This window comes from Miniopterus schreibersii (assembly GCF_964146895.1).
Source record: "Miniopterus schreibersii genome assembly, chromosome: 14".
NCBI classification, from domain to species: domain Eukaryota; kingdom Metazoa; phylum Chordata; class Mammalia; order Chiroptera; family Miniopteridae; genus Miniopterus; species Miniopterus schreibersii.
The window spans coordinates 37,380,683-37,408,029 of record NC_138114.1 but is presented as its reverse complement, the minus strand read 5'-3'; the positions used below and the strand labels follow the sequence as shown (position 1 = coordinate 37,408,029).

Here is a 27,347-nt window from a genome sequence, read left to right as displayed (position 1 = left end):
TCGGGAATCTTGAGCCCGGAGGAAACCTACGACCGGATGTTGACGGTTTTGCCATGGTAACGGGCGCAAATCCGGAAGTGGCGCCAGAGGAAGAGGAAGTGAAGCAGGCGGAGAACCCACGTGGGTTCCCCGCGTGTTTCTGCGTCCAGGGCAGCTGGTCCTTTAAACTTAGCCGACATGGGTCGCTCGGGGAAGTTGCCCTCCGGTGTCTCCGCCAAGTTGAAACGCTGGAAGAAAGGCCATAGCAGCGACAGCAACCCCGCCATCTGCCGCCACCGCCAGGCCGCCCGCAGCCGCTTCTTCAGCCGGCCCTCAGGTAGTAGGGTCCGGACCCGGCCCGGCCGGCGGCGCGGTTCTGGGCGGGCTTGGGTCCGGGTGGGTCTGAGCCTCTCTGCCCAGGCCTTGGACCTTTCATCCCTTAGACCGTCGGGTCTGGAGCCTGCCGTGAAGGCCCACCCTCCCTGTTTAACAGATGCGTAAACTGAATCCACAGTAGGGAAATGACTTGTCTAAGGGTGTCAGCTGGGACTCGTGGCTATAATTAACCTGGTGGCATTTTTCAAAGCGCTTTCACCTTCATTTATTTTCCATGCCCCCGAGTGCAGCCCCCGCCCATTCGCACCGGCGCTTATGCCATCAGGACAGGGAAGCAGAAATTTACCTGGAAGGCGCCCTTTCTGGGTTTTCTAAGTTCTGGGCGTACAGTGGGCTGATGAGGAAGGCCGCCTTCAGAATTCAGCCTCTCGGGTTGGGGGCCTGGGCCCCACCGGCTCGCTTCGTAGAGCTGGTTCTTTTTTTTCTGACCGAAAGGGTAGAAGTGGGGGTCTTACCTTGTGCCTCGGGTTTTCAGGAAAGAGCGACCTGACAGTTGATGCGCTGAAGTTGCATAATGAGCTGCAGTCAGGGTCCCTGCGCCTGGGCCAAAGCGAAGCCCCGGAGGCGGCTATGGAAGACGAGGAGGTGCCGGCTCTCACGGAGAAGTCCTCGGCCACCTTCCTAAGCGGCCTCTCCGACTGCACGAACGTCACCTTCAGCAAAGTGCAGCGCTTCTGGGAGTCCAACTCGGCTGCCCACAAGGAGGTAGTGGGGAGTATCAGGAGGGCGGGGGATGGTGAAGAGGGGCCACACGCATGCTTTTTATTTTCTTGGTGTCTGGTGACAGCAGCTGAGATTTCTGGATAGTGCCATCACCTCTCCTATCCTATGTGTCCCCTACTTATTACTTCTCCTTGGGCAGGTTCCACTTTCTCCTTTTTCTAACAGCATCTCCTGCTCAAGTGTAAAGTCCTTCACAAGAGAAATATTTTCCAAACATTTTTCTCTTCAGCTGTACTTACACAGGACTTTTTACATAGAATATTTTCAAGAAACATTTGTGGAGTAAATTCATGCTGAGTAACAGGTTTTTTAGTTTATACTTTAAAATTTTGTATATACTTTTTTATTGTTTAAATGAAAAACACTGGCACGCTCTCTGTCTAGGGAGCACACTTCACCTTTCCTGTCCCCCTTTTCTTCCCCCCAGGACATTACCTCTGCCTTTCCCTCTTCTAAGCTCCAAGGCCCTTCTCTTACTTATGTAACTTGTTTCCTGAGCCTACGCAGCCCAGCTGGCTCACTTCTACATTTGTTTGGCCATTTCTGTAAGAGACAGCATCCTTGGGGTGGAATTTCAGCAAACATGTTCTGAGCTTCCTATGTGCTAGGCCCTGTGGTGTGTACCCCTGGCTCTGAATACTGCTCATCTTGTCAGTCTCTGGGTGATCAGAAGATTAATTTGTGAAGGAGCAAGGAAAAGAGGCTGCTGTTGGGTGGGGTTAGATGTAAAATAGATGTCATAGGTACCTTTTCCTTCATGCGCAGATCTGTGCTGTTCTGGCTGCTGTCACAGAGGTGATTCGCTCCCAGGGAGGGAAGGAGACAGAGACTGAGTACTTTGCAGCACTGGTGAGTGTGACTTGGGGGTGGGTGTTCAGATCAGCAGGTTATTCAGGCTATGGAGAGGTCGAGTGCCCCTGGCATGTGGGGAGCGAAGGACAACCTTGAAGAGGTGAAAGTATTTCAGTCACTATCCGGTAGCTAGATGAGGCCAGTGGTATTTGCTGCTTTATTTGTGTAAAACAAAAATCCACTGCTCTGGCTTTTATCCCCTTGACCTATGAAGCTGAGTAAGGTTCAGGGGACCCTCTAGAAAAATGCTTTTCAAAGTGTGGCCTGGGTGTCCCCAAGACCCTTTGGCTGGGTCAAAATTCTTTCCATAATTATACTAGAACATAATTTATTTCTTTCACTGTCACTCTCATGAGTGTACCATGGAGTGTCCCAGAAGTTATATGAAGTCTGATGACATTATTTTGACAGCTAATGGAATTGTGTTTGCATATCCTTGTGTTTTAAAATTTTCTCACTTTTAACTTTATTATGTTAAATATCAGTAAATTTAACCAATATAAACAAAACCTCTTTGGGGAATCCTCAATAATTTTTAAGGGTGTAAAAATTTGAGAACCACTACTCTAGAGTGGGGTTGGCATACTACTGCCCAAAGGCATACTCTGACCCATGGCCTGTTTCTGTACAGCCTGAGAGCTAAGAGTGGTTTTTATGTTTTTTAAGGATTGTTAAAACACGCAAAGAAGAATATGCAGCAGAGACAATAGATAGCCAGCAAAGCCTAAGATATTATCTGGCCCTTTACAGAGAAAGCTTGCCAAACTCTGCTCTAGAATAATGAAATAAACTACATAGCAATACAGGGTTTTTATCAGGCACCAGGCAGTATTCTAATTGTTTCACATATATTAATTCAGTTAAACCTCACAACAACTTATAGGTAAGTACTATTATCCCTGTTTTACACATGAGGAAACTGAGTCATAGAAAGGTTAAGTCTCCAGCCCAAAGACAAACAGTGGCAATGCTGGGATTTGAACCTTTGACACCTTCTTGGTCATAACTGTTCTCCTGGGCACATGGTGTTCCCCAGCACCCAGTTTGCCCAGCCTGGCACATTTCCTGTTCTCACCCTGTGATCTGGCCCTCAGATGACGACAATGGAAGTGGTGGAATCCCCAGAGTCTCTGGCCGCTGTTGCTTACCTGCTGAACCTTGTCCTGAAGCGGTGAGTCCTGCTTCTGTCTAAACCCCGGGGCTTGTTGCGGAGAGGAGAAGGGAGTATGGACGGGAGGAACAGGATGAAGGAATTGTTAAAAAGAACAAAAGGATACTAGAATATCAGGTGGAATTCTGTGTCAGGCTCTGGGGCTGGCTTGGGAAATTGTAGACAGTGTGAGTGCTAGTGCCTGGGAAGGGGGCAGCCCTGGTACAGTCAGGGCAGGAAGGGGATGGGGTAGAATGTTGGTACCAGGCTTTCTGGGGACCTGCAGCCAGGGGGAAGGTGGGGAGAGGGTTGGCGTGAGTTTATACGGGCCCATCTAGTGGGTAGTACAGAGAATGGGTAGTGGAGAAGGCGAGGGAGGGCAGGTGCCATGGAGATCTCACTGTACTGGGTGTCAGGAAGGGTGAGCTCTTGTCCTAACTATTGCTTACTTGCTGAGTGACAGGCCAGCACTGCCTTACTCTGTCCAGCTTCCTTCTTCAGACCAGGTCTGGGCTCTACCAGCTGTTCTTGGTGCCCCTCTGGGGCTCTGACTTCCTCTGTTCTCTCCCTGCAGCGTGCCCAACCCTGTGCTCATTAAGAAGTTCTCCGATACCTCCAAAGCCTTCATGGATATCATGTCAGCCCAGGCCAGCAGTGGCTCTACCTCTGCCCTCCGATGGGTTAGTAGTTGGTTCTCAGTTTTTCCTCTGCTGTCTTCCAGAGCCCACCTGACTTGGCTAAAGCTTGAATGCTCCCTGAGAGGGGTGTGGACACTCTATGGACCCTTAGATGGATCCCTTTGAGTTTTTTTCTGGAGTCAGTGAGAAGCTGGGCTTTTTCCCTGCCTGGCTGAAGAGGGTGGAGCTGACAGACCCTGACTCTCCTCTTCAAGGTTCTCTCGTGCATGGCTACCCTTCTGCGGAAGCAGGACCTGGAGGCCTGGGGCTACCCCATTACCCTGCAGGTGTACCACGGGCTGCTGAGCTTCACCGTGCATGCCAAGCCCAAGGTGAGGCTGCTGGGCCCCTAGGATATGGGAATGGATCAGCCGCTCAAGGAGGCAGGGCAGGGCGGGACTGACTGGGCTCAGTGGGATGGGGAGCCTGCCTGGAGTCCTGGGTTCTTCTTGCCCCTAGGTTCTGTTTCTTGCCTCTGAGGCCCCATGTGCGTAGCTCTAGGAGGGATGTTCACTGTCAGGTCCTCTGAGTCTCTGTTGCCTCACTGGGTAGTGACATGTTAGTTACACTGGCAGGAGGGTTGGGGGAGGTCAGAGGGGGGTTTTGGAGTCACATAGACCTGAGTTGGATACTGGACTCACAGCTTGTGCTGTGACCTTGGGCATATTGTTTAATCTCTGAGCCTCAGCTTCCCAGCTGTAAAGGAGGGTTAGTAATACCAGCCTTGCTCTGAGGTGTCGGGAGACTGTTCCTCACAGGCCTGGTGCAGTTCCTGCTTAGGGCATGTGCTCAGTAAGTGCTGGTTGGCCATAATTTCCTCCTGACATTTAGGGCAGGGAACATGTAATAGTGATACCAGTCATAGTAAACGCTCACTGTTATCTCAGGTGGCTCATGCCTCTCCATGGGTATCCACGTTTCCTCAGTTTGCCTCAGTTTCTTCAGATCTCAGCTGAAATACCATTTGCTGGAGTGACACTTTTCTATCGTATAAAAAGTAACAGCCCTGCATTATTGTCTTCAAAGTACTCTCACCTTCTGGTTTACAGTTGTTTGTTTCTGCCTCCTGAGTAGAACATGAGTCATTTACTCTGTTCTCTGCCATACTGCCAGCACTGAGAACAGTATAAAAACAGTGCTAGCTTGGTGGATGCTTGATATTGCTGATGACTTAATGAGTGAATGGATCCCTGCTGTAAAGAGGACACGGAAGCTCAGAGATTAGGTCGTTTGGCTTCCTTAGGGCCATTTGGTGAGCTAGAAGGACAGCAGGAATTAGAGCCAGGGTTTGTCTCATTCCACAGCTCGGGCATCTACACTTGAAGCCCAGGGTATAGCATTGACCATGTGGGAGGTGTGTGGTCACTGCTTGTTTGTGGGTGGTCGTACTAACCACCCCAGCTGCTGGTCGAGTGCTGACCCAGCCCTCACCCCCTTTCTTTGTCCCTCAGATCCGGAAGGCTGCCCAGCATGGAGTGTGTTCAGTCATCAAGGGCAGTGAATTCATGTTTGGTGAGAAGGCCCCTGCCCATCACCCTGCTGCCATTTCCACCGCCAAGTTCTGCATCCAGGAGGTTGAGAAGTCTGGAGGTGGGAGCCAGGCTGAGGGCAGCCACGGTGGGGGTTTGCGGGGGAGGACAGGGGCCGCTGCAGAAGGTGGGTTGGAGTCTCAGCTCCCCTTGGTCTGCCAGGCTCCAAGGAGGCTACCACCACACTGCACATGCTGACGCTGCTGAAGGACCTACTGCCCTGCTTCCCGGAAGGCCTGGTGAAGAGCTGCAGTGAGACTCTCCTCAGGGTCATGACCTTGAGCCATGTGGTGAGCTCAGACCCGAGAGCCATCAGGCGGGGGCATACTGAGGGTGCTGGGGGTATAGTTACAGACCCTAGGCACATGGTCCTGGCTCTCAGGGAACTCCCTGGTCAGGCCAAAGGCAGGACCTGAGTGTCTTCTTACCCTGACCCTGCTCTTAGCTACAGCCAAGGACACCATCTCCTCCCTGTCAGACAGGCTAGGCCATCTTCCCGGTCTTGGCCCAGTTGGGAGCTGGCCTCAGAGACCAGGGCAGAGTGAGGTTGAAACCATGGAGGGGATGGTAAAACGTCAGTCCACCCTGCCGTGAGCTCTACTCTGGCCACAGTCACAGTTATTTCTCTTTTTTCTCCTAACTTACTGACATCTGTATGGTGACTAAAGATATATAAAAATGGTCCCCTGCATTTCTGCCATCCTAGCACAAATCTGTTAATTTTTATGTATTCTTGTGTAGCATTTGTTTATACACATATTAAAAACTATTTATTATAAAAACAGCATGATCACTGTTTAAAAGGAAAAAATCATTCAGAAGTATATAAAGTAAAAAATAGAAGCTTTTGTTTTCCCTCCAAGTCTCATTTCCTCAGATAAATAGTGCCAACAACTTGCTGTGTATCCTTTCAGACATTTCTCTTTGGATAAATCAGCATACATAAAAACATGAAATACAGCTGTAATTACAGTATACAAACCACTTATAGCCTATTTTTTTATCTTTTAGCCCTATGTGTTAAAAATACTTTTTTTATGTTTCTCGATTGTCTTTGTTTAAATCATTTAAAATTTTTTACTGGCTGCCAAGGTTTACTAAAGTGACAGTGCTCGGAGTGTCCGGTGGGGGGCATGTTTGAGGTTCAGGGGCCCGGTTTTCACCCAGCCCACTGGCTAGAGGTTGAGGAGCCCAGGGCTTTGCAGGTTTCCCACTAAACCTGTGTGTCCTCTGCAGCTGGTGACAGCCTGTGCCATGCAGGCCTTTCACAGCCTCTTCCATTCCAAGCCTGGCCCTGGTACCCTGCCTGCCGAGCTCAATGCCCAGATCATCACGGTGAGGCCTGGTGGTGGGGAGGGGCATGACTGTGTTGGGTGGGATGGGGTGGTCCTGTTACTTGTCTGCAGAGTGAGGTGGAATGGGCTGAGCGGGGCTGCCCCATTGCAGGAGACCTGTAGATAGGCAGTGAGGGGACTGGCCACCAAAGCCACATCAGCATCCACAGGATGGAGCTAACTCTTGACTTAGTGATAGTTAATGATTTCAGCATGGTCTCATGGTATTTCCAGCAGGGGTTCTTAACCTCAGGGATCTGTGAATGGACTTAGGGAAGGAAACTCCCTCAAATTGTTTGCAAAATGTGCAAAAAGTGCATTTTTCCAGAGAAGGGCTCTGTGGCTTTTGCCAGGTTCCCAATGGATTGAGTGACCCAAGTTATACTCAGTGGCTCCTAGAAACTTATCTGCTATGGAAGCAGAACTGGAAGGGTTTCATGGAGCTGGGAATGCCAAGGGGGCTGTGAGTTCTGGGGCCACCTGTGTAGGCCTGTCACTGGGACATGCTGGGGCCTCTGGATAGAAGGGGTCATGGTCATTGGGCTGCTGCTGAACACACTTGCTCAGACACCTGTATTCCTGTCTTATCTCTAGGCCTTGTATGACTATGTTCCCAGCGAGAATGACTTACAACCGCTGCTGGCCTGGCTTAAGGTCATGGAGAAAGCCCACATCAACCTGGTCAGGTAAGGTGAGGTAGAGGGACATCCCAGGGCCTCCCGCCAGGCTGTCTGCCCTGCAGTGTAGATGGGAAGGAGGTGAGCTGGAAGCTGGAGAGGGGTCCAGCTTCCTGGAGATGGTGGCAGTTCCAGGTTGGGTGTACAGCAGACCACCTCCTGTTTTATGAGGCACGGGGCTGGGCAGCACAGCCTGTGTTAGCTGGGGATCGTGCCTTTCCTCCCAGAACGTTGACCAACTGGCTGCGGGGACAGGCCGAGGGTACTGCCTGGGATGGGACCCAAGTGCCATCCTGATCTTGTCACCTCTGGCTGCCATCCTTTGCAGTTGATTTCCTTCTCAGAGGATATCAGCCACTTTCTACAGCTCTACTCCTCTCCCCACCTGTCCTGCGAACCCACTTTCTGCTTTGTGTCTCTGTCATAGCCCTCACAGTTGAACTTGGCCATTTAATACAGCAGCCTCTTGATAATTCCACTTCTCTTGAGTAAAGCTGAGAAGAAAATAGATGTGTCAGTTGGTGACTTGCATTTTGCCTGGAGGGAGGGTCTCTAAGCCCCCCCCCCCAGGCTCCACCCTGCTGTGTCTGTCCTCCATTGGCCTGCTCCCCCCAGGCACCATGCTGGGTGCTATCACCTGTTTTTCACCTGATCGATCACAACCACCCCATGAGGAAGGCCTTAGCCCATTTCATAAGCCAGAAACTGAAGCACTGCGCACCAGCTAGCCATGAGGCTGTTGAGGAGCACAGCCAGGTCTGCCAAGCCTAAGTCCTTCTGCACCAAATCTTTCACCTGGAGGTGCCGGAAAATGGCAAAATAGCCTCATTCTTTGCTTCTCGGGATTTATCCTAGAGGACTCCCACGGTTGTGTCAGGCTGTGTCCCGGGATGTTTGTTGTAGCACCATAGATAATGGCAGAGAACCAAGAGGCACCCAGCTGGCGTGGCTCAGCGGTTGAGCATTGGTCTATGATGGAGGAGATCACGATTTGATTCCCAGTCAGGGCACATACCCAGGTTGTGGGCTCCATCCCCAGTTGGGGGCGTGCAGGAGGCAGCCTATCAATGACTCTCTCATCATTGATGTTTCTATCTCTCTTTCTCCCTCTCCTTTCCTCTCTTTGAAATCAATAAAGATATTTTAAAAAACAAAACAGAAACCTAAGAGGCAACCTAACCGCGCACCAGGAGGGAACTGGTTACATACAAGCAGTGTAACAGGTGCCATGAGAAATAATTAGAGTAGATGTGTGCGTGCTGATGTGGAAAGACCTCCGAGATATACTGAGAGAAAGCAAGGTGCAGAACAGCATGGATGCTGTGATTATTTGCACACTCTGGAGCCAAACTCCCTGGGTGTGAATCCTGACCCTTCCCTCCACTAACTGGGTGGCCGTGGGCAAGTTACTGTGCCTCAGTTTCCTCATCTATAAAATAGGAATTGTAATAATAAGACTTAATCTCAGTTTTTGCAAGATTTCGTGTTTTTGTTTTGTTTGGGGGGAGGGAGCGGTTTGCAGGTTTTAAATGAATTAATGCATGTTACATCAGTACTTGGCACATGATAAATGTTATATAAATGTTAGCAATTATTATTATTTTGTATGTTTGTATAAAAACGTCTGGAAGAGTACTTAAGAAACTTTTCCCCTGGGAAGTGCATCTGAGGGTCAGTAGAGAAAGGAAGACATTTATTTCATACCTGAGGACCTGTTCGAATTTTTTACCACCTGTAGCTGTTACTTGAATGACAGCACTTTCTGAAATTGTCTGTAGGAAGGGCCCTGTAGAGCTCTGCACATCAGTGACTGTTGTTGGCCCTGGGCCATCTAGTCCTTTGGCCCAGGGCCAGGCAGGCCCCACAGAAGTCTTTTATCTTGACAGGCTGCAGCGGGACCTGGGGCTGGGCCACCTCCCTCGATTTTTTGGAACTGCGACCACTTGCCTCCTCTCTCCCCACTCGCAGGTGGTGACAGCTGCCACCCAGAGCCTCCAGGTACCCACCCCCCTGAGTCTAGCTTTTTGTGGGGGGAACAGAGAGCACAAGCGGTTCTGCCAGCTGCCTGCATCTCCCAGAGCTCACCCCAGACCTCCAGCTGCGTCCTGGGCAGGGGGTTCTTGGGGTGAGATAGGCTTCCTAAAAGGTTCAGGAAGCAGGCACCGAGGAGGGCTGAGTGGCACTGGGGGCCGCCTGGGCCAAGACAACTGTGGCCTCTTTTTGCAGGAGATCTTGAAGGAATGTGTCGCTCCCCACATGGCTGACATCGGCTCTGTGACCTCTTCAGCCTCAGGCCCTGCCCAGTGTGTCGCCAAGATGTTCAGGTGAGAACAAAGCATTTGAGATAAGGGATGAGATGTACCTTGTAGAAAGTTCCTTATTATGAGAAGTCTCTGCTTGTTACTAACTCTGGGCCATGGGCACAGTGCCAGAGCAGCTGCTGTTGATTTGAGCCCTGGCCAGGTTCTGGGTGCCATAGTGTGGTGCTCATGAGTGTGGTCTCCTGGGCCAGTCATCTGTGGCAAATTCCTCCTCCTCTTGATACCTCAGGGTCATCATCAGTTAAAGGGGACTAATGCAGCTGAGGATTAAATGAGGTAATGTGTGGGAAATGCTCAGAACAGCACCTGGCATGTAGTTAGGCATTCAGTAAATAGAAACTACTAGTAGTTCTGGTTCTAGGAGATAGGTTCTGACCCCATTGTACAGATGGACAAGCTGAGGTCACCCAACTAGTAAGTGGCAGCCTGACCGAAGAGTCCACTCATAATCACGTGCCCACCTGCTCTCCATACCTCCGAGAGGAGCCATTCACAGGGTGGCCTCGCACCACTCTCACCCTCCTAGCCAGCAGTGAGGAGCCTGGCAGCACCAAGCACACCAAGTAGCCCCAAGAAAGGGGCTAGGGTCCTTGGTGTCTCCTTTGGGTCTCTCTGCTCAGCTCCAAGGTGTGGTGCTTTGGATACTTCTCATGAGGAAATAGGCCCATTTCCTGTGGACACCTGGAATGGAGTTTCAGGAAAATAGAAATAGAGCTGCCCTACCTTTAGCCCATCCCTTTCCCCACATTGACTTCCATTTGCCACTCTTGCCTAAAACCTCCAGAGGGCTAAATTTTGGGAGATGGAGTCAAGCAAGTGTGCACATGCGGGAAGGGGCTGGTGGCTGGGCCTGCCCTCTGCAGTGCCATTTCCCCATCCTGCCTAGACCACCTGTTCTTACCCTGCCATCCCACGTTGGGTCAGGCCAAGAAAACATGGGCTTTGGAGGCCAGGGTCACTGGCAAAGTGACCCTGGCAGGTTATTTCGTCTCTCCGAGCTTCAGTTTCACCATCTGAAGATTGAACAAATAACCTGCCTCACATGTTTTCCTTTAAGTACGAGGGTTACATAAATTAAACTCTTAGCACAGGGAGCAGTGTGGGCACTTCGTAAGTGCTAATTCTCCCCCTTGGCTTTTCCTGGGGCCCTGCCCTTAGTGGCAGCTGGCGGTCTATAGCTCCTGGTGGAAGCCTTTCACCCTGGTTGGGGCCCCAGGGCTGTGGCTGTGGCCCTGACTGCCTGCTCCCTTGGCAGGGCAGTGGAGGAGGGCCTGACCTACAAATTCCATGCGGCCTGGAGCTCTGTGCTGCAGCTGCTGTGTGTCTTCTTCGAGGCATGTGGGAGGCAGGCTCACCCTGTGATGAAAAAGGTGAGTTGGGGAGCTGCTGGGGCCAGGGCAGGAAGTTGGACTTTTGGACTGTGAACTCCTAGAAGGGGCCTGTGTCTCTGTTATCTCCGCACTTTAATTCCACCTGCTGCCACAGTGCCCATAGCAGGCGCCCAGTACTGTGTCCCTAGGAAGATGACTGGGCTATCATGGGACAAAAAGAAGGGCAGGAGCCCCCCCCACCTGCTGACTAGTGTTGGCTGGAGTTGATGGTTTTGAATAGGGAACCAGTGTGATTTTCTCACGCCTACCTGTTATCTTTTAATTTTTAATTCTCTGAAATTTTTTTTTTTTAAATATGGCTTTATTGATTTTAGAGAAAGGAAGGGAGAGAGAGAGAGAGAAACATCAATGATGTGAGAGTTGTCATTGATCAGCTGCCTTCTGCATGCCCCCGACCAGGGACGGAGCCAGTAACCGGGGCATGTTCCCTGACCAGGTACTGAACCGTGATCTCCTAGATCCTAAGTCAATGCTCAACCGCTGAGCCATGCCCAACTGGGCTGTGAATTTTCTTTATTAAATGAGCATAGTGTTTTAAGCAGCCTTAGGTCTCGGGGAGGTGCCTGAATAAACCATCTAAGGATCAGGGCTCAGCTTTGGGAGAGCGTGGGACCTGAGGACAAGCCCCAGATACCTCGTCAGCAGGTGGAGCAGCCCCTGGCCTCGTGGCACCCCTCCTCCCTTCACCTAGGATGGCAGGCTCCCTTGGGGGCCTGGCCTGGGCTCTGATAGATGAAGTTGGCAGATTTGGCTTCCTCGAGAGGTCCATGAGGAGTGAAGCTCATAGAGGGTCTGGGGGCTGTGGTGAACCCAAAGGTGCAGCTCTTTCTCGAGGGGCAGCCCCTCCTCAGTGCCTGCTCATTTGCTGGTTGGTGCACACAGGTTTGCCTTGGCCAGACCTTTTCATTTTTCAAGATAAACTGGAAATCTACATTTGTATGTAAAATCTCTTGAATTTTACATGTTACTAACAAATACAGAATTTTTTTTTAATCCTGGAGCATTGGGGAGGGATCAAACACATCATTGGGTTACATTTGGTTACTGGTTTGTGACCTCTGACCCAGAGCTTAACCGAGGCCCACACTCCTGACTTCATCCTCTTAGAGACTTTGGCTCAGACTCAGTCATGGGTGCTTGCTTTGCAAGCACGTCTTGATGTATAATCTCTCATCTCTTTGCTCCAGTGTCTCCAGTCCCTGTGTGACCTGCGCCTCTCCCCTCATTTCCCCCACACGGCAGCTCTGGACCAGGCAGTGGGGGCTGCGGTGGCCAGCATGGGACCTGAGGTGGTTTTACAGGCTGTGCCTCTGGAAATTGATGGCTCTGAGTAAGTGTGACCCTGGTTGCCTTCTGTACGAACCCCAGAAGGTCAGACAGCTTGCTCTTCCCCCAAGAGGAGGTTGTCCACTCTCTCAGGTGAGGTCTTTGTGTGCCATGTGGGGGTCAGCGAAAGAGGCCAGAGCAGGGCTCGACACGCTCCTCAGCTCAGCAGAGGACGCGCTGTTGGGTATGCTCCCCTCCAGGCTGTCAACTCTTCTGCACTGAGCCCTTCCTGCCTTCTCCCAGACAGACTCTGGATTTCCCACGGAGCTGGCTGCTGCCCGTCATCCGGGACCATGTCCGGGAAACACGACTTGGTTTCTTCACCACCTACTTCTTGCCCCTGGCTACCACCCTGAAGAGCAAAGGTATGGAGCCCACCGAAGTCCTGGAGCTCAGCTGGAAGGGGCTGGGAAGGGCTCCTGGTCTAGCACCCCAGCCCTAGGACATTTGGCAGCCTCCCTCTGCCAAACGGGGCTAGCCAGTGCTTGAGTCCCATACTCAGTAGACTGTCCCTCCTCTCTGCTCTGAGGCATGGCCCGGCCTTCCCCCATTATAGGAGCCTGCCCTATGGCAGGCAGACATTGGCCTCCTGTCCCACTAAGGAAGGAAGTAATTACACAAGCACGCAGCGATTTATATGTATGCGGAGATGTACCTAGCAAGAACTAACCTACACATCTGTCAATGGGGTTCTAGTGAAGTTAGTTATGGGAAAGCCCACTGTGGGACACAGTGTGGTCATTACAAAGAAAAAGACCTGACGTGGATGTGTTTAGTAGATGGCGAGTTGAACAGGTCAGATTGAGATCTCAGCTTAGCTGCTCCCTTTTGTTGACTTTGGGCAAGTGTATTCAATTCCTTTGGGTCTGCTTCCCATCTGTAAAATGAGGATGATAATTGTGACCTGAGGATTAAGTGAAATAATCATGTAAGTGCCCATTACACAGCCTATGACACAGAAATTGTTCCACAAATGTTACCAGCTTAATTTTAGTTGTCAAGTAAAACAAGGTTTCAGAACAATATATGTATACAACATCCTGTTTACATTTTTTAAAGTGTATGTCTGTTTAAAGAAGCATAAGGAAGTTAGAGGAGATAGTCGCATTCCCTGAAGGAGTAAGATTATGGGGAGACATTGCTTTCTATTTTATACAGGTCTTTTTAGGTTTTTAGAAAGAACAGTTTTAATCTGTGGGGAGGAAGGAATCACCAATATTGTCCATATCACTGGGCTTTTTGTTTTGGTGAAAATGAGGCCTGGTGGCTAGGAGGCTGCTCAGGGTTACACTGTGTCCCTTGTCACACTCCAGCAATGGACCTGGCCCAGGAGGGCCGCACGGTGGAGTCCAAGATCTACGACACACTGCAGTGGCAGGTGAGGGGTCAGTTGGGGGGATGTGTGTTGCACAGTGCAGCAGAGTGGGTTGCTGGGTGTTACTCTCCTTTACCATTCCTTCCCTCTTCAGATCTGGACCCTTCTGCCCGGGTTCTGCACGAGGCCCACAGATGTAGCCACCTCCTTTAAAGGGCTGGCACGGACCCTAGGCACAGCCATCAGTGATCGTCCAGACCTGAGGGTCACGGTGTGCCAGGCCCTGCGAACTCTCATCACCAAGGGCTGTGAGGCGGGTATGTGGGCTCTGGGGTTGGGGGCTGGTGGGAGGATGGCTGCGGTGGCACAAGTCCCCTAACCCCCATCTCCTGGCCTGCTGTGACTCACGGCCTGAGCCATAGTTCATCCTTTGCAAGGACCTGGGGCTTCTGCTGGGGACCCTAGGACACCAAAAACTACCCCTTTTCTCTCTTTATTCCCAATGTGCTGGCAGCTAGGGAGTTACCCAGTTGCTGTTGAAGGGTTTCACTGGCCCCCAGGACAGGAGCCATGGAGTTAGGGTAGACCATGGTGGCACCTAATTCTCTTTGCTCTGGCCTCAGCCTCTCCTGTCCCATAGAGAGGCCCCACATCCATGATCCTGTCACGGGTCCCCCAAAAGGATGCCTCTGGGCTGCAGAGTCATCTCCAGCCCCTTTTATGCAAACTTGGGTCCTCCTGCCAGAGGCCGACCGTGCTGAAGTGAGCCGTTTTGCCAAGAACTTTCTGCCAATCCTCTTCAACCTGTATGGGCAGCCTGTTGCAGCTGAGGACACCCCAGCCCCTCGCCGGGCTGTGCTGGAAACCATCAAAACTTACCTCACCATTACTGAGCCTCAGGTGAGCTTGTGGATGCGGGAGGAAAGCTCTCAGGTGGTGAGTGTTAGGTTGGGTGTATTGGAAAGGCAAAGACCCTACTCACCAGGGCTCACTTGGGCCTGTGCTACCTGGAGGACAGGAGACCAGATCCCAGCTGTGGCTGCTGGGCCGGGCTGGGACTGGGGCTTCTAAACAGGAGGGGGAGGAGCTATAGCTCTGGGACCTGCTGCTGCTCTGTATTTCTCTTTTCAACAACTCCCTCCTTCTCATTCCTTGGGGCTGCCAGTTGGTGAATGGTTTTCTGGAAAAAGCCAGTGAGAAGGTGCTCGACCCTGCCAGCTCTGACTTCACCAGGTAAAATGTCCCACTTGAGCTGGGGCAGCCCAGGGAGCTAGAGGGTGTGTCTAGCAGAAGCCTGTGGATTCTCTCTGGAATGGTTGAGGGAGGGCTTGAGGTATTGAATGTCCCAGCTCTACTGCGAGACCCAACTGACTCCTTTTTCTTGGAGCTGCAATATAGCCCACTAGGGAAGGGTGAGGACCCTGGAAATTCACTGTCCAGGTTCAAATCCCGGCTCCACCACCTATGGGTTGTGTGACTTTGGGCAAGTCAGTTACCCCCTTTGCCTCTGTGTCTTCGTCCATGTAATGGACACGCTCACGGTACCTGCAGCAGGTTGCTGTTGCTGTAAAGCGCCTGGAACAGTGTGGTACCTGATGAATACTCAGTTAGGGCAAGCTGTGGTTATCGGGCACAGGCTCCTTCGAGGCTCCTTGTTCTCCTCCTGACTCTCCCGCCTGCCCCCAACCCAGTAGACATAAGGACACTGTTAGTCTGTTCCCTTCTCCAGCCCTCGCTAAGCCCCTCCTTGGTCTCCTGCCTGAGCAGATTGTCTGTCCTGGACCTGGTCGTGGCTTTGGCTCCCCATGCTGACGAAGCTGCCATCAGCAAACTGTACTCCACCATCCGGCCTTACCTAGAGGTGAGCCCTGGGGATGGGAGCCCCACATAGCCACACTTGGGGGAGTGGGCTCCTTCGGAAGGTGGGGCCCGTCTTCTTCATTCCTTGCTGCTGCCCAAGATTAGGTCTTCTTCCATCTGCTTCCTCTTGGTGTGGCTGCCCTTTGTACCCTGCTTAGTCCATCTGTCACCTAGATGCCACAGTGACTAAAGTGCACAGCCGTGGTCAGGCCTCACCTGCCAAGGTGTCTCTGGTAGAAACACGGCTGTACTCTTTTGTCTGGATTGCTCACTGGGCCATCCCAGCCCAGCCTGATCTTCATTCCAATCACTCTTATCCTCCTTTACCCCCCCCCCCCACACTTATCCTCTCACCACCACTCCAGCCTCAGTAAACTGTTTCAAGAGCTCCAGATATAATGGGCCCCTCTGTACCTCTGCACTTGCTAGGTCCTCTCCCTGACTTGCTGTGGCAGTCACCAGCAACACTCAGGCCAGCAGTGACCTCCTGAAAACTGTCACCCTGCAACAGTTTAATAAGCAGTTACCCAACAGCATGAGAGTGCTTTGGGTGGAACATGCAGGCAGGCCCAGAAGTCCAGGGCAGAGCCACTGGACCTCAGGAGAGGGGTCGTGGGGATAATGACAGAGAGCACCTTTGGAAATGTAAGGGATCGGGCAAAGAAGGAGAGACAGTAGGAAGATGAGTGGGCACAGCAGGCCTGGTGCATTCCAGGCACTGAGTTTGTGCTGCTGGCGTGAATGTCACGTAGAGGTGGGTCGGTGGGATGGACTGGAAGGCTGGGTTGGCTTCCCTCCCCGCAGCATCTCTGGATGGCAGAGTGGCCCCTTGCTGTCCATACTCTGTTGGCCCTCGTGCAGGACCTCATGAGCTCCAGAGGGCAAGGCCAGCATCTCTAAATCCCCTCCAGTGCTGGCCTCAGTTAATGGTGTCTGCTCCGTGAATGTCATCAGTGCCCCCTCTTCACCCATCCCTGTTCCCCATGTTTCCTCTCAGAGCAAGGCCCATGGGGTACAGAAGAAGGCCTACCGCGTGCTAGAAGAGGTGTGTGCCAGCCCCCAGGGCCCTGGGGCCCGCTTCGTGCAGAGCCACCTGGATGACCTGAAGAAGACCCTGCTGGACTCTCTGAGGACCACTTCCTCTCCTGCCAAGAGGGTGAGCATTCCAGGGCACCCCTGCTCTGCCGACACAGGGAGAGGACCTCTGTGGAGATGCTTAGTGGGCTTCGGGGGCTGGGGTGGCACTGAGGGGTCCTGATCATTGTCCCCCTGCCCTGCAGCCCCGTCTGAAGTGCCTCATACATATCGTGAAAAAGCTCACAGCTGAGCATGAGGAGTTCATCACTGCCCTTGTCCCGGAGGTGAGGGTACAGGAGGGGGTTGGATGTGTGTTTTAGGGGTTCCTTGGGAGTGTGGCTCCTAAAGGTCTGTCAGGATCAGGGGAAGGTGGTATTGGGGGTGATGATGGGCTCGGTTCACTGCCAGTGAGTGTGGGTGCCCTAACCTGCCCACTCTGCTTTAGGCCACCAACCCCAGGGTGGCCAGCTTGCGAGTGCGTGCTTATGGGGCTATCTGGGCAGGTGATCCTGTGTACCAAGGAAGTGTCGGTGGGCGCTCGGAAGAATGCCTTCGCCCTGCTGGTGGAGATGGGCCACGCTTTCCTTCGGTTTGGCCCGAGCCAGGAAGGTGAGTCCTGGATGACGTAGGGCTGGGGTGGATGCTCTGCTCCCAGGCCTGGGGAGCACCCCTCAAAACCCCTGGTCAAAGAGAAAAGGTAGGGAGCGCTCTCTGGCTCTGGACCTGGCAGGCTGCTCCCCTCTGGTGGGCATCCCCCTCCTTGGTGGACCTGAGATGTAGTGTGTGGGCTGGGCTCTGCCGTGGTGCAACTTGTCCTGCCCTCTGCCCTCCCAGAGGCCCTGCAGCGCTACCTCATCCTGATCTACCCCGGCCTCGTGGGCGCTGTCACCATGGTCAGCTGCAGCATCCTGGCCCTGACTCACCTCCTTTTCGAGTTTAAAGGTAAATGCTATTTCTTGAAGGCCTCAGAAGCCCTCAGAGTAGGAAAATGCCCAGGAGGTCAGGATGGGGTGGCTACCAGATAGGGGAAAGTTCAAGAGAAGATGGGTGAAAAGCTGGAGCCAAACCTGGCCACCTCCCATCTCTGCTGCCCAGCTCCACCCTCCTACCTCCCCACAGCTGCCTCACATCCCATTCTCAAAGTGGATCGGAGGAGGTGGGTCCCGTGCCCGATTTCAGTCCTGGTTCTACCTCTTACCAGCAAGTGTACAATCCTCTTGGAACCTGACTCTTACCTCTGAAATGGGGGAGAAAAACAGCACCTCCTCCTAGGGTGGCTGAAGGACCACAGGGGATACTCCATGGCAAGTAACCAGAACTGTACCGGGCACACAGAAGTTCCCCAGTGTTAGCTCTTACTCTTGTGACCTGGCAGGGCCTCTGGTCTGGGTAGGGTTCTGGATGTCCCTGACAGTGGCCCTCTGGCCACCACAGGTCTGATGGGGACCAGCACAGTGGAGCAGCTGCTGGAGAACGTGTGCCTGCTTCTGGCCTCCCGCACCCGTGACGTGGTCAAATCAGCACTGGGCTTCATCAAGGTGGCAGTGGTTGTCATGGACGTGATACATCTGGCCAAGCATGTGCAGCTGGTGGTAAGGGCCTCCTTTCCCCTCTGGGTAGATATGTGGCCTCCAGGCTGCTGTCACAGAACCAGTGAGCCTCAATACCAGCAAGTTTCAAGTATTCTTTTAGATACATGCTATCTTGTGCAAAAGAAGGTCATGTAGGAGCCCTGGAAGGGACCAGTAGGGAAATGGCAGCCTGTTGGAGGAAGGGGTACAGTGCACAGGCTGCCTCTTGTCACTCTCCCCTCTGCCCCTCCACAGAAGCAAGGGCTCCACAGGACAAAGGTCAGTGGGCAGGGCCAGGGCCATCCCTCATTTTACAGATGGGGAAGCTGAGGCCAGAGATTGCCCCAGGCCACAGTGCTAGTGAGAGCAGCCCTGGGAATAGAACCCAAAGCTCAGAACTGAGACTCTAGGCTCTCCCCCAGCAGGGCCCTCATCTCTCTTTTTTTGGGCCTCTGCATTTTGATCTTCTGGGTGTGAGGAGGCTCCACTGGACACCCCTGCTGGGCTGCAGAAGGCCCTGGGAGAGCCCTCTGGTATTGGGTCCTCTAGCCCTGTCCTGCTCGACATAAGACATGCAGCAAGCTGGGACTGTCTTTCAGACCCTCTTGCTGCTGCACCCACTGCCTCAGTTTCCCTCTTCCAGCTGGTTGAGTTGCATCAGACCTCTAGGGAGATCTTGCTTGTCGTCTTCATATCTGGCCTTGGGTCAAGGCGAGAAGTGGCATATGAGAGTCAGGATAAGCCATCAGGCTAACTAAAGATCAAAGATGGGAGAACAGCCACAGTGGGGAACTGTTCTGGAGTTATTAGAATTGACAAAAGCCCTTCAAAGGATCGATGGGGCCCTATTCCCCAGCCCACTGAGAGACACTGTTGATAATATTTGCCACCTACATTTCCCAAACCAGGCCACATGAAAGCTTAAAGGCAGGACATCCAGAGATGAACTCAGGGCAATGGAAGGGACATATGGGACCAAGAGAAACCTGCTGGTGTTGGGGGCAAAATATGGGGCATGCGCCCTAGCCAGTTTGGCTCAGTGGTTAGAGTGTTCGCTCCAGACTGAAGGATTCCGGGTTTGATTCCGGCCAATGGCACGTACCACTGCTGCGGACTCCATCCCCAGCCCTGGTCGGGCGCGTGCAGGAGGCAACCAGTCAGTGTGTCTACCACATTGATGTTTCTTTCTCTCCCCCTCCCCCTTTACACTCTGAAAAGCAATGGAAAAATAACCCTTGAGTGAGGATTACATTTTAGAAGTATGGACCATGGAATTAGATCTAGGCTAGCTCCTTCCTCTGTGGCCACTTAGCTACGTAACTCTCTGTGCCTCAGTTTCCTCATCTGTAAATTGGGGATGATGATAATATCTGCCTCACTAGCTTGTTCTAAGGATTCGATGAGATACTGCATGTAAGGTTCTGAACACTATTCAAAAGGCTCTAAGGCTGTCATCTTGGCAGAGTGGTCAGGGATTATCATGGAGGAGAGTTTAGGGGGAAGATGGGAGGCTGCTGAGACTGTGGAGCCTGTTTGGACCAAGGGCTGAGCTAGGAACAGGGCCACTCTTGCCCTCACCTCTTAGCCAGGCCTGGTCCTCCCATGCCCCTGGTGTGGACAGCAGTGCAGGGCAGGCAGGGCGGGAGGCGCCCTCCCCCTGAAACCCTGGTGCCCCACTCTGCAGATGGAAGCCATCGGGAAGCTCTCAGATGACATGCGGCGGCACTTCCGCATGAAGCTTCGGAACCTGTTCACCAAGTTCATCCGCAAGTTTGGGTCTGTGCATTGAATGGGGGGAGCAGGGGAGGAGGTGAGGGGTTTTCATCCCACCAGGGACCCTTCAGAGAGGTGGCAGGGCCGGGGGACCAGTAGTCTCTCCGCTGTGGCTGGAAAGGCTCTGGCTGCACACCTGCTGCTTCTGGGTGGCATGCTCTGGCCAGTGCACCTCACCTGCCCTTTGCTTCCCTGTCAGGTTTGAGCTGGTGAAGGGGCTGCTCCCCGAAGAGTATCACAAAGTCCTGATCAACATCAGGAAAGCTGAGGCCCGGGCCAAGAGGCACCGTGCTCTGAACCAGGCTGCCGAAGAAGAGGAGGAGGAGGAGGAGGAGCCTGCCCAAGGCAAAGGTGACAGGTGAGAAGCATGGTGGGCTCCTAGCGGCCCGGTCTCCCCAGCCCGGAGCTGCCCAGGCCATGCCCAGCTGCCCCTGCCTCTCCTGGGAGCGCCTGACTTGGGGCTCCTCTGCCTTAGCATCGAGGAGATTTTGGCCGACTCAGAGGACGAGGACAGTGAGGAGGAAAGGAGCCGGGGCAAGGAACAGCGGAGGCTGACCCGTCATCGGAGCCGGGCATGGCTGAAGGAGGGTGGCGGGGACGAGCCCCTCAACTTCCTGGACCCCAAGGTGGCCCAGCGAGTCCTAGGTAAGCAGGAAGCAGCTGAGCCATGAGCTCCGAAAACAAGTTTGCCTTGGTGTCAGGTTCGGGGTGGAGGTGACTTTCATGGAGGCCAGCGGGCACCCCTCACCTTGACCCATGCACGCCACTGGGCTCTGGGCACCTGTCCGGGGCGCAGACCTGGTCTTGTTGGTTATGATGAGGGTGCGAGAGGGTTAGGACTGGCCTTCTCCTCACTGCCTGACTCTGCCCTGCCAGCCACGCAGCCTGGCACCGGCCCCGGCAAGAGGAAGGACCACGGCTTCAAGGTGAGCGCCGATGGCCGGCTGATCATCCGGGAGGAGGAGGAAGATGCTGCCACCACCAAGACGGAGGAAGAGGAAGGCGCTAAAGGTGGGGCCGCCCAGCCTGGGAATGCAGCTGCTTCTGGCCTGCGCCAGGGCCGCGCTTGGTCAGTCGTTCATTCGCTCGCTCATTTGCTCACTCACTCGTTCATTCAGACTGTTTGTCGTGGGAGCAAAGGTAGAAACAGCTTGAATCTAAGGCAACTTTCTCAGACTTGTTGAGTTTCTCAAACTTTTGACCACATTAAGAAATCTTATGCTGTAATGCAGCCACTTATACAATTACATAATTCAGACAAAACTTTCAGAACACAGTACTTCCCCTTACCATGTGCTCTGCACTCTGCTGGTCTCTTATTTTGTTCTGTTTCTTTCCTCCTCTTCTTCCTTCCCCCCCCCAAAAAATGTAAACTTGGCAGAGGCCCGGAATCTCATTGAGAGGAAGAAAGAGCCAGACTCAGACACTCCCGAGTCTCTGCTTCCATGTCTCCTGTTGCCCAGGAGCCACCCAGGTGTAACATCTCGGAGAACTGTTTTGTCTTTCCTGCTCCTTCTGTGCACATATCATCCATTAGATCACAAAAGCTTAGGTTTTCTAAAATAGATTTGTCTTCCTCTTTTTTTTGGTTCCCACTGCCATGATTCCTGCGCTGTTGACTCACCGCAGCCTTCCAACCAGTGCTCTGCACCGTGTTATAGTCCTACCAGCAGGACACAAGGGTTTCAATTTCTCCACATCCGTGTCAGCACTTGTTACTTTCTGTTGTTGTTTTTTAACCCTCACTCGAGGATATTTTTTCCATTGCTTTTGCGGGGGGTGGCGAGAAACATTGACCTAAGGGAGACACATTGATTTGTTGCTTCCCGCTCGTGCCTCAACCGGGGCTGGAGATGGAGCCTGCAACCAAGGTACGTGTCCTTGGACAGAATCGAACCCGGACCCTTCAGTCCATGGGCCAACACTCCAACCGCTGAGCCAAACTGGCTAGGGCTATTTTCTGTTTTTTTGATAGTAGCCATGGTAATGGTGTGAGGTAGTATCTCATGGTGGTTTCGATTTGCATTTCCTTAATGATTAGTAATGGGCAGCATCTTTTTACATTTGCCATGCATTTGTGTATCTTTTTGGAGAAATGTCTACTCAAGTCCTTTTGCCCATTTTCTAATTGGATTGTTTGTTTTTTGTTGCTGAGTTGTAGGGCTTCTTTATATATTCGGCATATTAACCCTTCATCAGATGTATGATTTGCAAATATTTTCTTCCGTTCCGTAGGTTTCCTTTTCAGTCTGTTTATGTGTCCTTTGACACAAACTTGTAAATTTTAATGTAGTCCAATTCTTAATGTAGAACCAGTTTGTTGGTTCATACTTCTTTATTTCCCCACACAATGCCCAGCACATACAGGGCAAAAACAGAAAGTTCTCAGGAGGAGAATAAAGCAGTCCTGGAGTATGGGGGGCTGCAGGAGCTCCTGGCTCCCCAGGAAACCTGAGGTTTCCTTAGAGTTGCAGAGAAAACTATTTACCTCAGAAGTAGGATCACCACTTCCTTGAAGCGCTATTGTTCCTGGGACCCAGGACAGGAAGGAGAAGGGGTCAGTGTTCAGGGGTCTCGTTTCCCACAGAAGGACCTAGGTTTTCTGGGGCTGGGGTTGACAGCTCCCTCAGTCTGACGAGCCTGGGGGGGCAGGATGAAATGTGGGTGGGCTCTGGGGAAACGGGGCCCCTCTGAGTGCTCACAGGCTTCTCTTCCTTTTGGCACCAGGAGGGGATGAAGAGATGGCTGACCTGATGGAAGACTTGGGCGTCAGGAATGTGAGTGATTCCTGCTGACGGAGGGAGGGTGAAGGGAGGGTCGGAGCCCTCAAACCGAGGCCTTGGGCCTGCCAGCCTTTTGCTGTCTCACCTGTGCTGCTTCCTGGCTGCTCAGCAGAGCCTCAGGGATGTGCACAGCAGGCAGTCCCTGGGCTCAGTGTACATCTTCTGGGGGCGTGTCATAGCTGACACCTCTGTGGAGCTTGCGAGGGGGCTTGGTGCTCTCAGAAGCACCTGGGGCTTCCTCCATTGTTGGGTTGTCCAGCTGAAGGAAGAGATAAAGCCCTGTCTCTCCATGAGGACAAGTGCTGTGCAGCCTGCAAGGGCAACAGCTGGCCTACATTCTCCAGCACAGGGCGGGGCATCCACCTTGAGAGGTGCTGAGGGCCCCACAAGAGAGTACCCTGCCCAAGGTCACAGGCTGAACCTGAATCTTGGCTTCTTTGTAAAGTGGGTGGAACTTAGTGATGCTGAATAAGTGGTGGCTCTTCTATTGAATTTTTCCTGGCAGTCCTGTCTGGCCAAAGCCTCCCTAGTTGCTTCAGCGCATCTTCACATTCCTTCACACCTACTCTTCCTCCTGGCAAACAGGAACTGACCACCCCTCTGAGGAAGGCCCCACGGTTCTGCATAGCAGGACTGGGGCTCCTTGTCTCAAAGCACTAAGAAGGACCTGGGGTGGCCACGCTCCACAGTTGGCTCACGGCAAATCATCACCTGCCATTGAGATCCCAGGGGCTTTTTCTCATGGCAATTGCTAAGTCCCACTCCTCTGTCTGCAGTTATGACATCATTTAAATGCTGGGGTACAAGTGACAACAGCTGCCAGTGAGCACAACTGTGGCCAGGTGCCAGCCGAGCCAAGAACAAGCTAAACTGTCACCCTCTGATGCAGCCAAAGTCCCATTTCTGGCCAGTTTCTGTTTCTCTACTAACAGTCCACTCTGCTGAGTGGAACTGGTGCCCCCATCTCCCAGACACACCCTGTGTGTGCTCCAGCCTGTTCCCTTTACCTGACACACCTTCCATTCTACCTGGCCTTTAAGCCAGTGAATGCTCCTGAGTAGGGGCCTGAAGCCCCCCTGCCTGGGGATCCCTTGAAGAGCTTGAGCCCTAGGAATCTGTAGTTTGAAGAGGCTTTCCGGGCATTGTGGCACAGACCACATCATGGCAGCCAGCCTATTGATCTGAGGTCTCCTACACAACATTCCTCTGCCTGGCCTGATTGTCAGTTTCTAGGCTCAGATCTCCCAGTGGGCTGGGCTGTAGTCAGACCCACCAATCCCCCTTGGAGCACCTAACTCAGTGTTGGCATGGAGTAAGTGCTGAGTCACTTCCTGTTGGATATAATTGAGCGAGCTGACCTGTCCCGTTGCCCCGTGCTCACAGCTCCTGGGATGCTAGTGTTGTTGAAGGGCAGTGATGACTGGTGTGATCAGGGGTCTCCCACCTGCCTGAGAACCCCTGGACCATAGAAAGTTGGTGCTGTGCCCTGTGTCCCCAGGGACTGGCACTTAGTAGGGGATCAGTGAGTGTTTGACTCCTAGGGAGGGCAGAGTGGAGTTCGTGTGAGGCAAAGAACTGGTAAAGCTCTTCTCTCCAAAGAGGCTGAGGACCTCATTTACCTGCTGGGAAGACTGGGGCTACGCTGAGGTCAAAGTGTCCAGAAGGGCACTTGTGGCCCTGTGGGGGGACTTCAGTGTGGAGAGGAAGAGCAGTGGAGAAACCGAGACAAGCTCAGCAGTGAGGACCAGAGCTGGAACCTTGCTTCTGCCCTACCTAGCTATGTGATCTTGCATGGTTATTTACCCTCCCTGAGTCTTAGTGTCTTCATCTGCAAGTAGGGGATCAAGTGCTTGGCAGAGGCTTTTCCTGCTAATTCAGGTTATGACTGTTTTTACCATTACCACTAGTGAGGATGACCACATCCCCTTGTTCACGAACTTTGCTTTCCCCTTTTTAGAAAAAACACCAGAAGTTCAGGCATCAGAAAGAGGCTGACGACGAGGAGCTAGAGATGCCCCCTCAGTACCAAGGTGAGGCTTCCATTCTTTTTTTCTTTGAATTCTGTTCTCTGTCACCTGTATTAGGCAGGGTTTGCTTCAGACAGAGCCACGAGGTTGCATGGCCTGGTGGCACTCAGTTGGCATCAGCAAAATTGACAGATACATCCTTCTAAGTCGGCCTTGTAGGATTCCATCCACAGCTGTGTTAAAGTGCAAGCTGGAAATGACACTGATCTTGGAAGTAGCCTGATCTCTTTAAGCCGCAGTTTTTACATCTGTACAGTGGACTAAGAGCTGCCATCTGTCTCACAGTGTTAGTGTGAAGTCTGAATGAGAGAACGCCTATAGTGCCTCATTTTAAAGATGAGGTTAAGAGGCTCCAGAAAGTTGAGAGACTTGCCTGAGGTTAAGCAGGGAGTTGAACCTGGATCTGTCTGACTTCGAAGCCTGTGTTCTTTCTCCTAGAACAAATGGAGCTAGTTTAGCTCTGGAGCGTGTGTGGTATTTTGTGTTAGTGAAGAATATATGTTCCCAGAGGTCACTGGACTGCCCTTCTGGAGAGAAATATTTGTCCTTGGTTGTTAGAGACAGAGCCAGGTTCCTGGCCATGACCTGTGTCCCCAGCAGCTCTCTGAAAAGAAGGTGCTCATTACCTTTAGGAGGAGGCTGCCCTGGCTTTGTTTGACTTTTGGCCTCTGTGTTCCCCTCTAGCTGGAGGCTCTGGCATCCATCGCCCTGTGGGCAAGAAGGCTACACCTGGGGCTGAGTACAAGGCCAAGGTAAGAGCTGCTAGTGGGGGCAAGGGGTCTCCTGGCAGAGCATCTGGGAAAGGGTTGGGGAGCTTTGCCATCACCGTCCTGGAGAGGCACCTTTGTGGAGCCAGACTAAGGGTCTCATGGAGGCCTTGTTCGCATCTAAAGTCCAGACCTTTGTTGGTTGGCCTTCGAGAGCCACTGAAAGTCTGATGTCACCTAAGGCACAGAATGAGGGCAGGGATGCAGTGTCTGTTAAGTAAGGGAAGTGGGTAGAAGGGGAACCCCACCCTCCTAGCTGACTCTGTTTCTCTGCGTGAGCAGAAAGCAAAGGGTGACATGAAGAAGAAAGGTCGGCTCGACCCCTATGCCTACATCCCCCTCAACAGAACCAAGCTCAACCGCAGGTATGGTGCTGTGCGGGGTGGGGAGCTGTGCTCTGGAGGCCTCATTCTCCTTAAACTCTCAGCTCGAGTGCTCAAATCTCTTCCATTTTTAATTTTTACTTTTTAACATGCACCTTCATGTAGTTGGTACCTACATGTATTGTTAACTTGAACCGCCCTTTTAAACGTGATGGGTAGCTCATGGTCTGCCCAGACCATGTACTGCCCACTGCCGGGCAGCACTCCCGCCACTCCCCTATTCCTGCTGTTGTGGGAGGAGCTTTCTTTTGACACTATGCGAGGGATGGCCATCTTTTCTCAGTAAGATGTGACCCTTCTGTTCCTTGTCCCTGCAGGAAGAAGGTGAAGTTGCAGGGACAGTTCAAAGGCCTGGTGAGAGCTGCCCAGCGGGGATCCCAGGTGGGACACAAGCTCCGAAGAAGGGATCGTCGGCCCTGAACCCAGGGCCCCCGGGGCTGTTCTGCAGCCCAATCTCTGGCAGAGCCGGGACTCAGAATGATTTGTGGGAACCAGGGCTTTGTTCCCAGAGGTGCCCAGGATTTTGGAAGTTCCACATGGGAATCGCCTTTTAGAGATGTCCTTGGGACTTGGATATGGGACTGTAGCCTCCGTGCCTCTGAGTAGGCCAGCATCAGTGCACTTCCCAGAGTGGCCATGTGCAACAGAGTAGGCAGCTTCCCATTTCCTCCAGCTGCTCATAGCCATGTGGCATTCTCAGCCTCGCTGTCATCTAGGTGTGTGCGATTTGCTGTAACCAGACATAGAATAAACATGCACCACCATGCATTGTACCTAGAAACATTATGTCTTATCACCTACCCCCTTTGGGGACAAGAACAGTGTCTGGTCATTGGCAACAGTGCCTTGACCCCTTCCTCTCAGTCCCAGCATCAGGTCTAATGCATAGCATGATAGCCCTAGGTCAGGCTTTGGATCTTGCTCAGTGAGACCCACCTGTTTCAGGACATCTCCTGACTTCACTTTACAGTCCCAGTCAAGGTGACATTTGGGGGATCAGGAGGGGCAGCAAATGCTCCAGGGATAGTCTGTGGAGCTGTGGTTGAGCATCTAGGACTCAGACTAAAAAGGGAGCTACAGCACAGGCTGCCCTGGGCTCGAGTTTCTCCCAGCCACTTTGTTCACTGAATCAAGTGTTTATGAGCCCCTCCGTCTGCCAAGCACAGCCTGATCACCCACCTGTCTGACCCTCAGGCTCTCTTTTTTCCAGACAAGTGGATCCAGTTGTGGTACACAGAGCAGTGTGAATCTTACTGCCTCAGCTTTGTTGATCTGGAGCAGAGAAGGGAGGGTGCACACCTCCTTTGCTCCTCAGGTCACTTGTCCATCAGCCCAGTTCCCCTTGTGTGTGCTTTCCCAGTGGGCATCAAAAAGCAAAGAACCCTCCCTAGTGGGTTTGGCTTAGTGGTTAGAGCATCGTCCGCGGACTGAGGGGT

General features: G+C 52.6%; 1 protein-coding gene across 1 annotated transcript; it reads left to right on the top strand.

Moving 5' to 3' along the window:
• Nucleotides 1-85: 85 nt before the first annotated feature.
• On the top strand, nt 86-26,692 carry RRP12 (ribosomal RNA processing 12 homolog). The gene is made up of 34 exons (XM_081158915.1): nt 86-316; nt 851-1,080; nt 1,864-1,947; nt 3,045-3,121; nt 3,675-3,780; nt 3,993-4,109; nt 5,229-5,367; nt 5,469-5,596; nt 6,543-6,641; nt 7,235-7,326; nt 9,204-9,315; nt 9,544-9,641; nt 10,894-11,008; nt 12,217-12,359; nt 12,599-12,720; nt 13,669-13,733; nt 13,825-13,987; nt 14,416-14,570; nt 14,836-14,903; nt 15,438-15,531; nt 16,528-16,686; nt 16,811-16,891; nt 17,111-17,216; nt 17,442-17,549; nt 18,042-18,199; nt 19,863-19,954; nt 20,151-20,309; nt 20,427-20,596; nt 20,828-20,962; nt 22,679-22,728; nt 24,692-24,764; nt 25,446-25,513; nt 25,811-25,893; nt 26,229-26,692. The coding sequence occupies exons 1-34, from the start codon at nt 178-180 to the stop codon at nt 26,329-26,331; spliced, it is 3,891 nt and encodes a 1,296-aa protein (XP_081015041.1). The 5' UTR covers nt 86-177; the 3' UTR covers nt 26,332-26,692.
• The last annotated feature ends 655 nt before the right edge of the window (nt 26,693-27,347 follow it).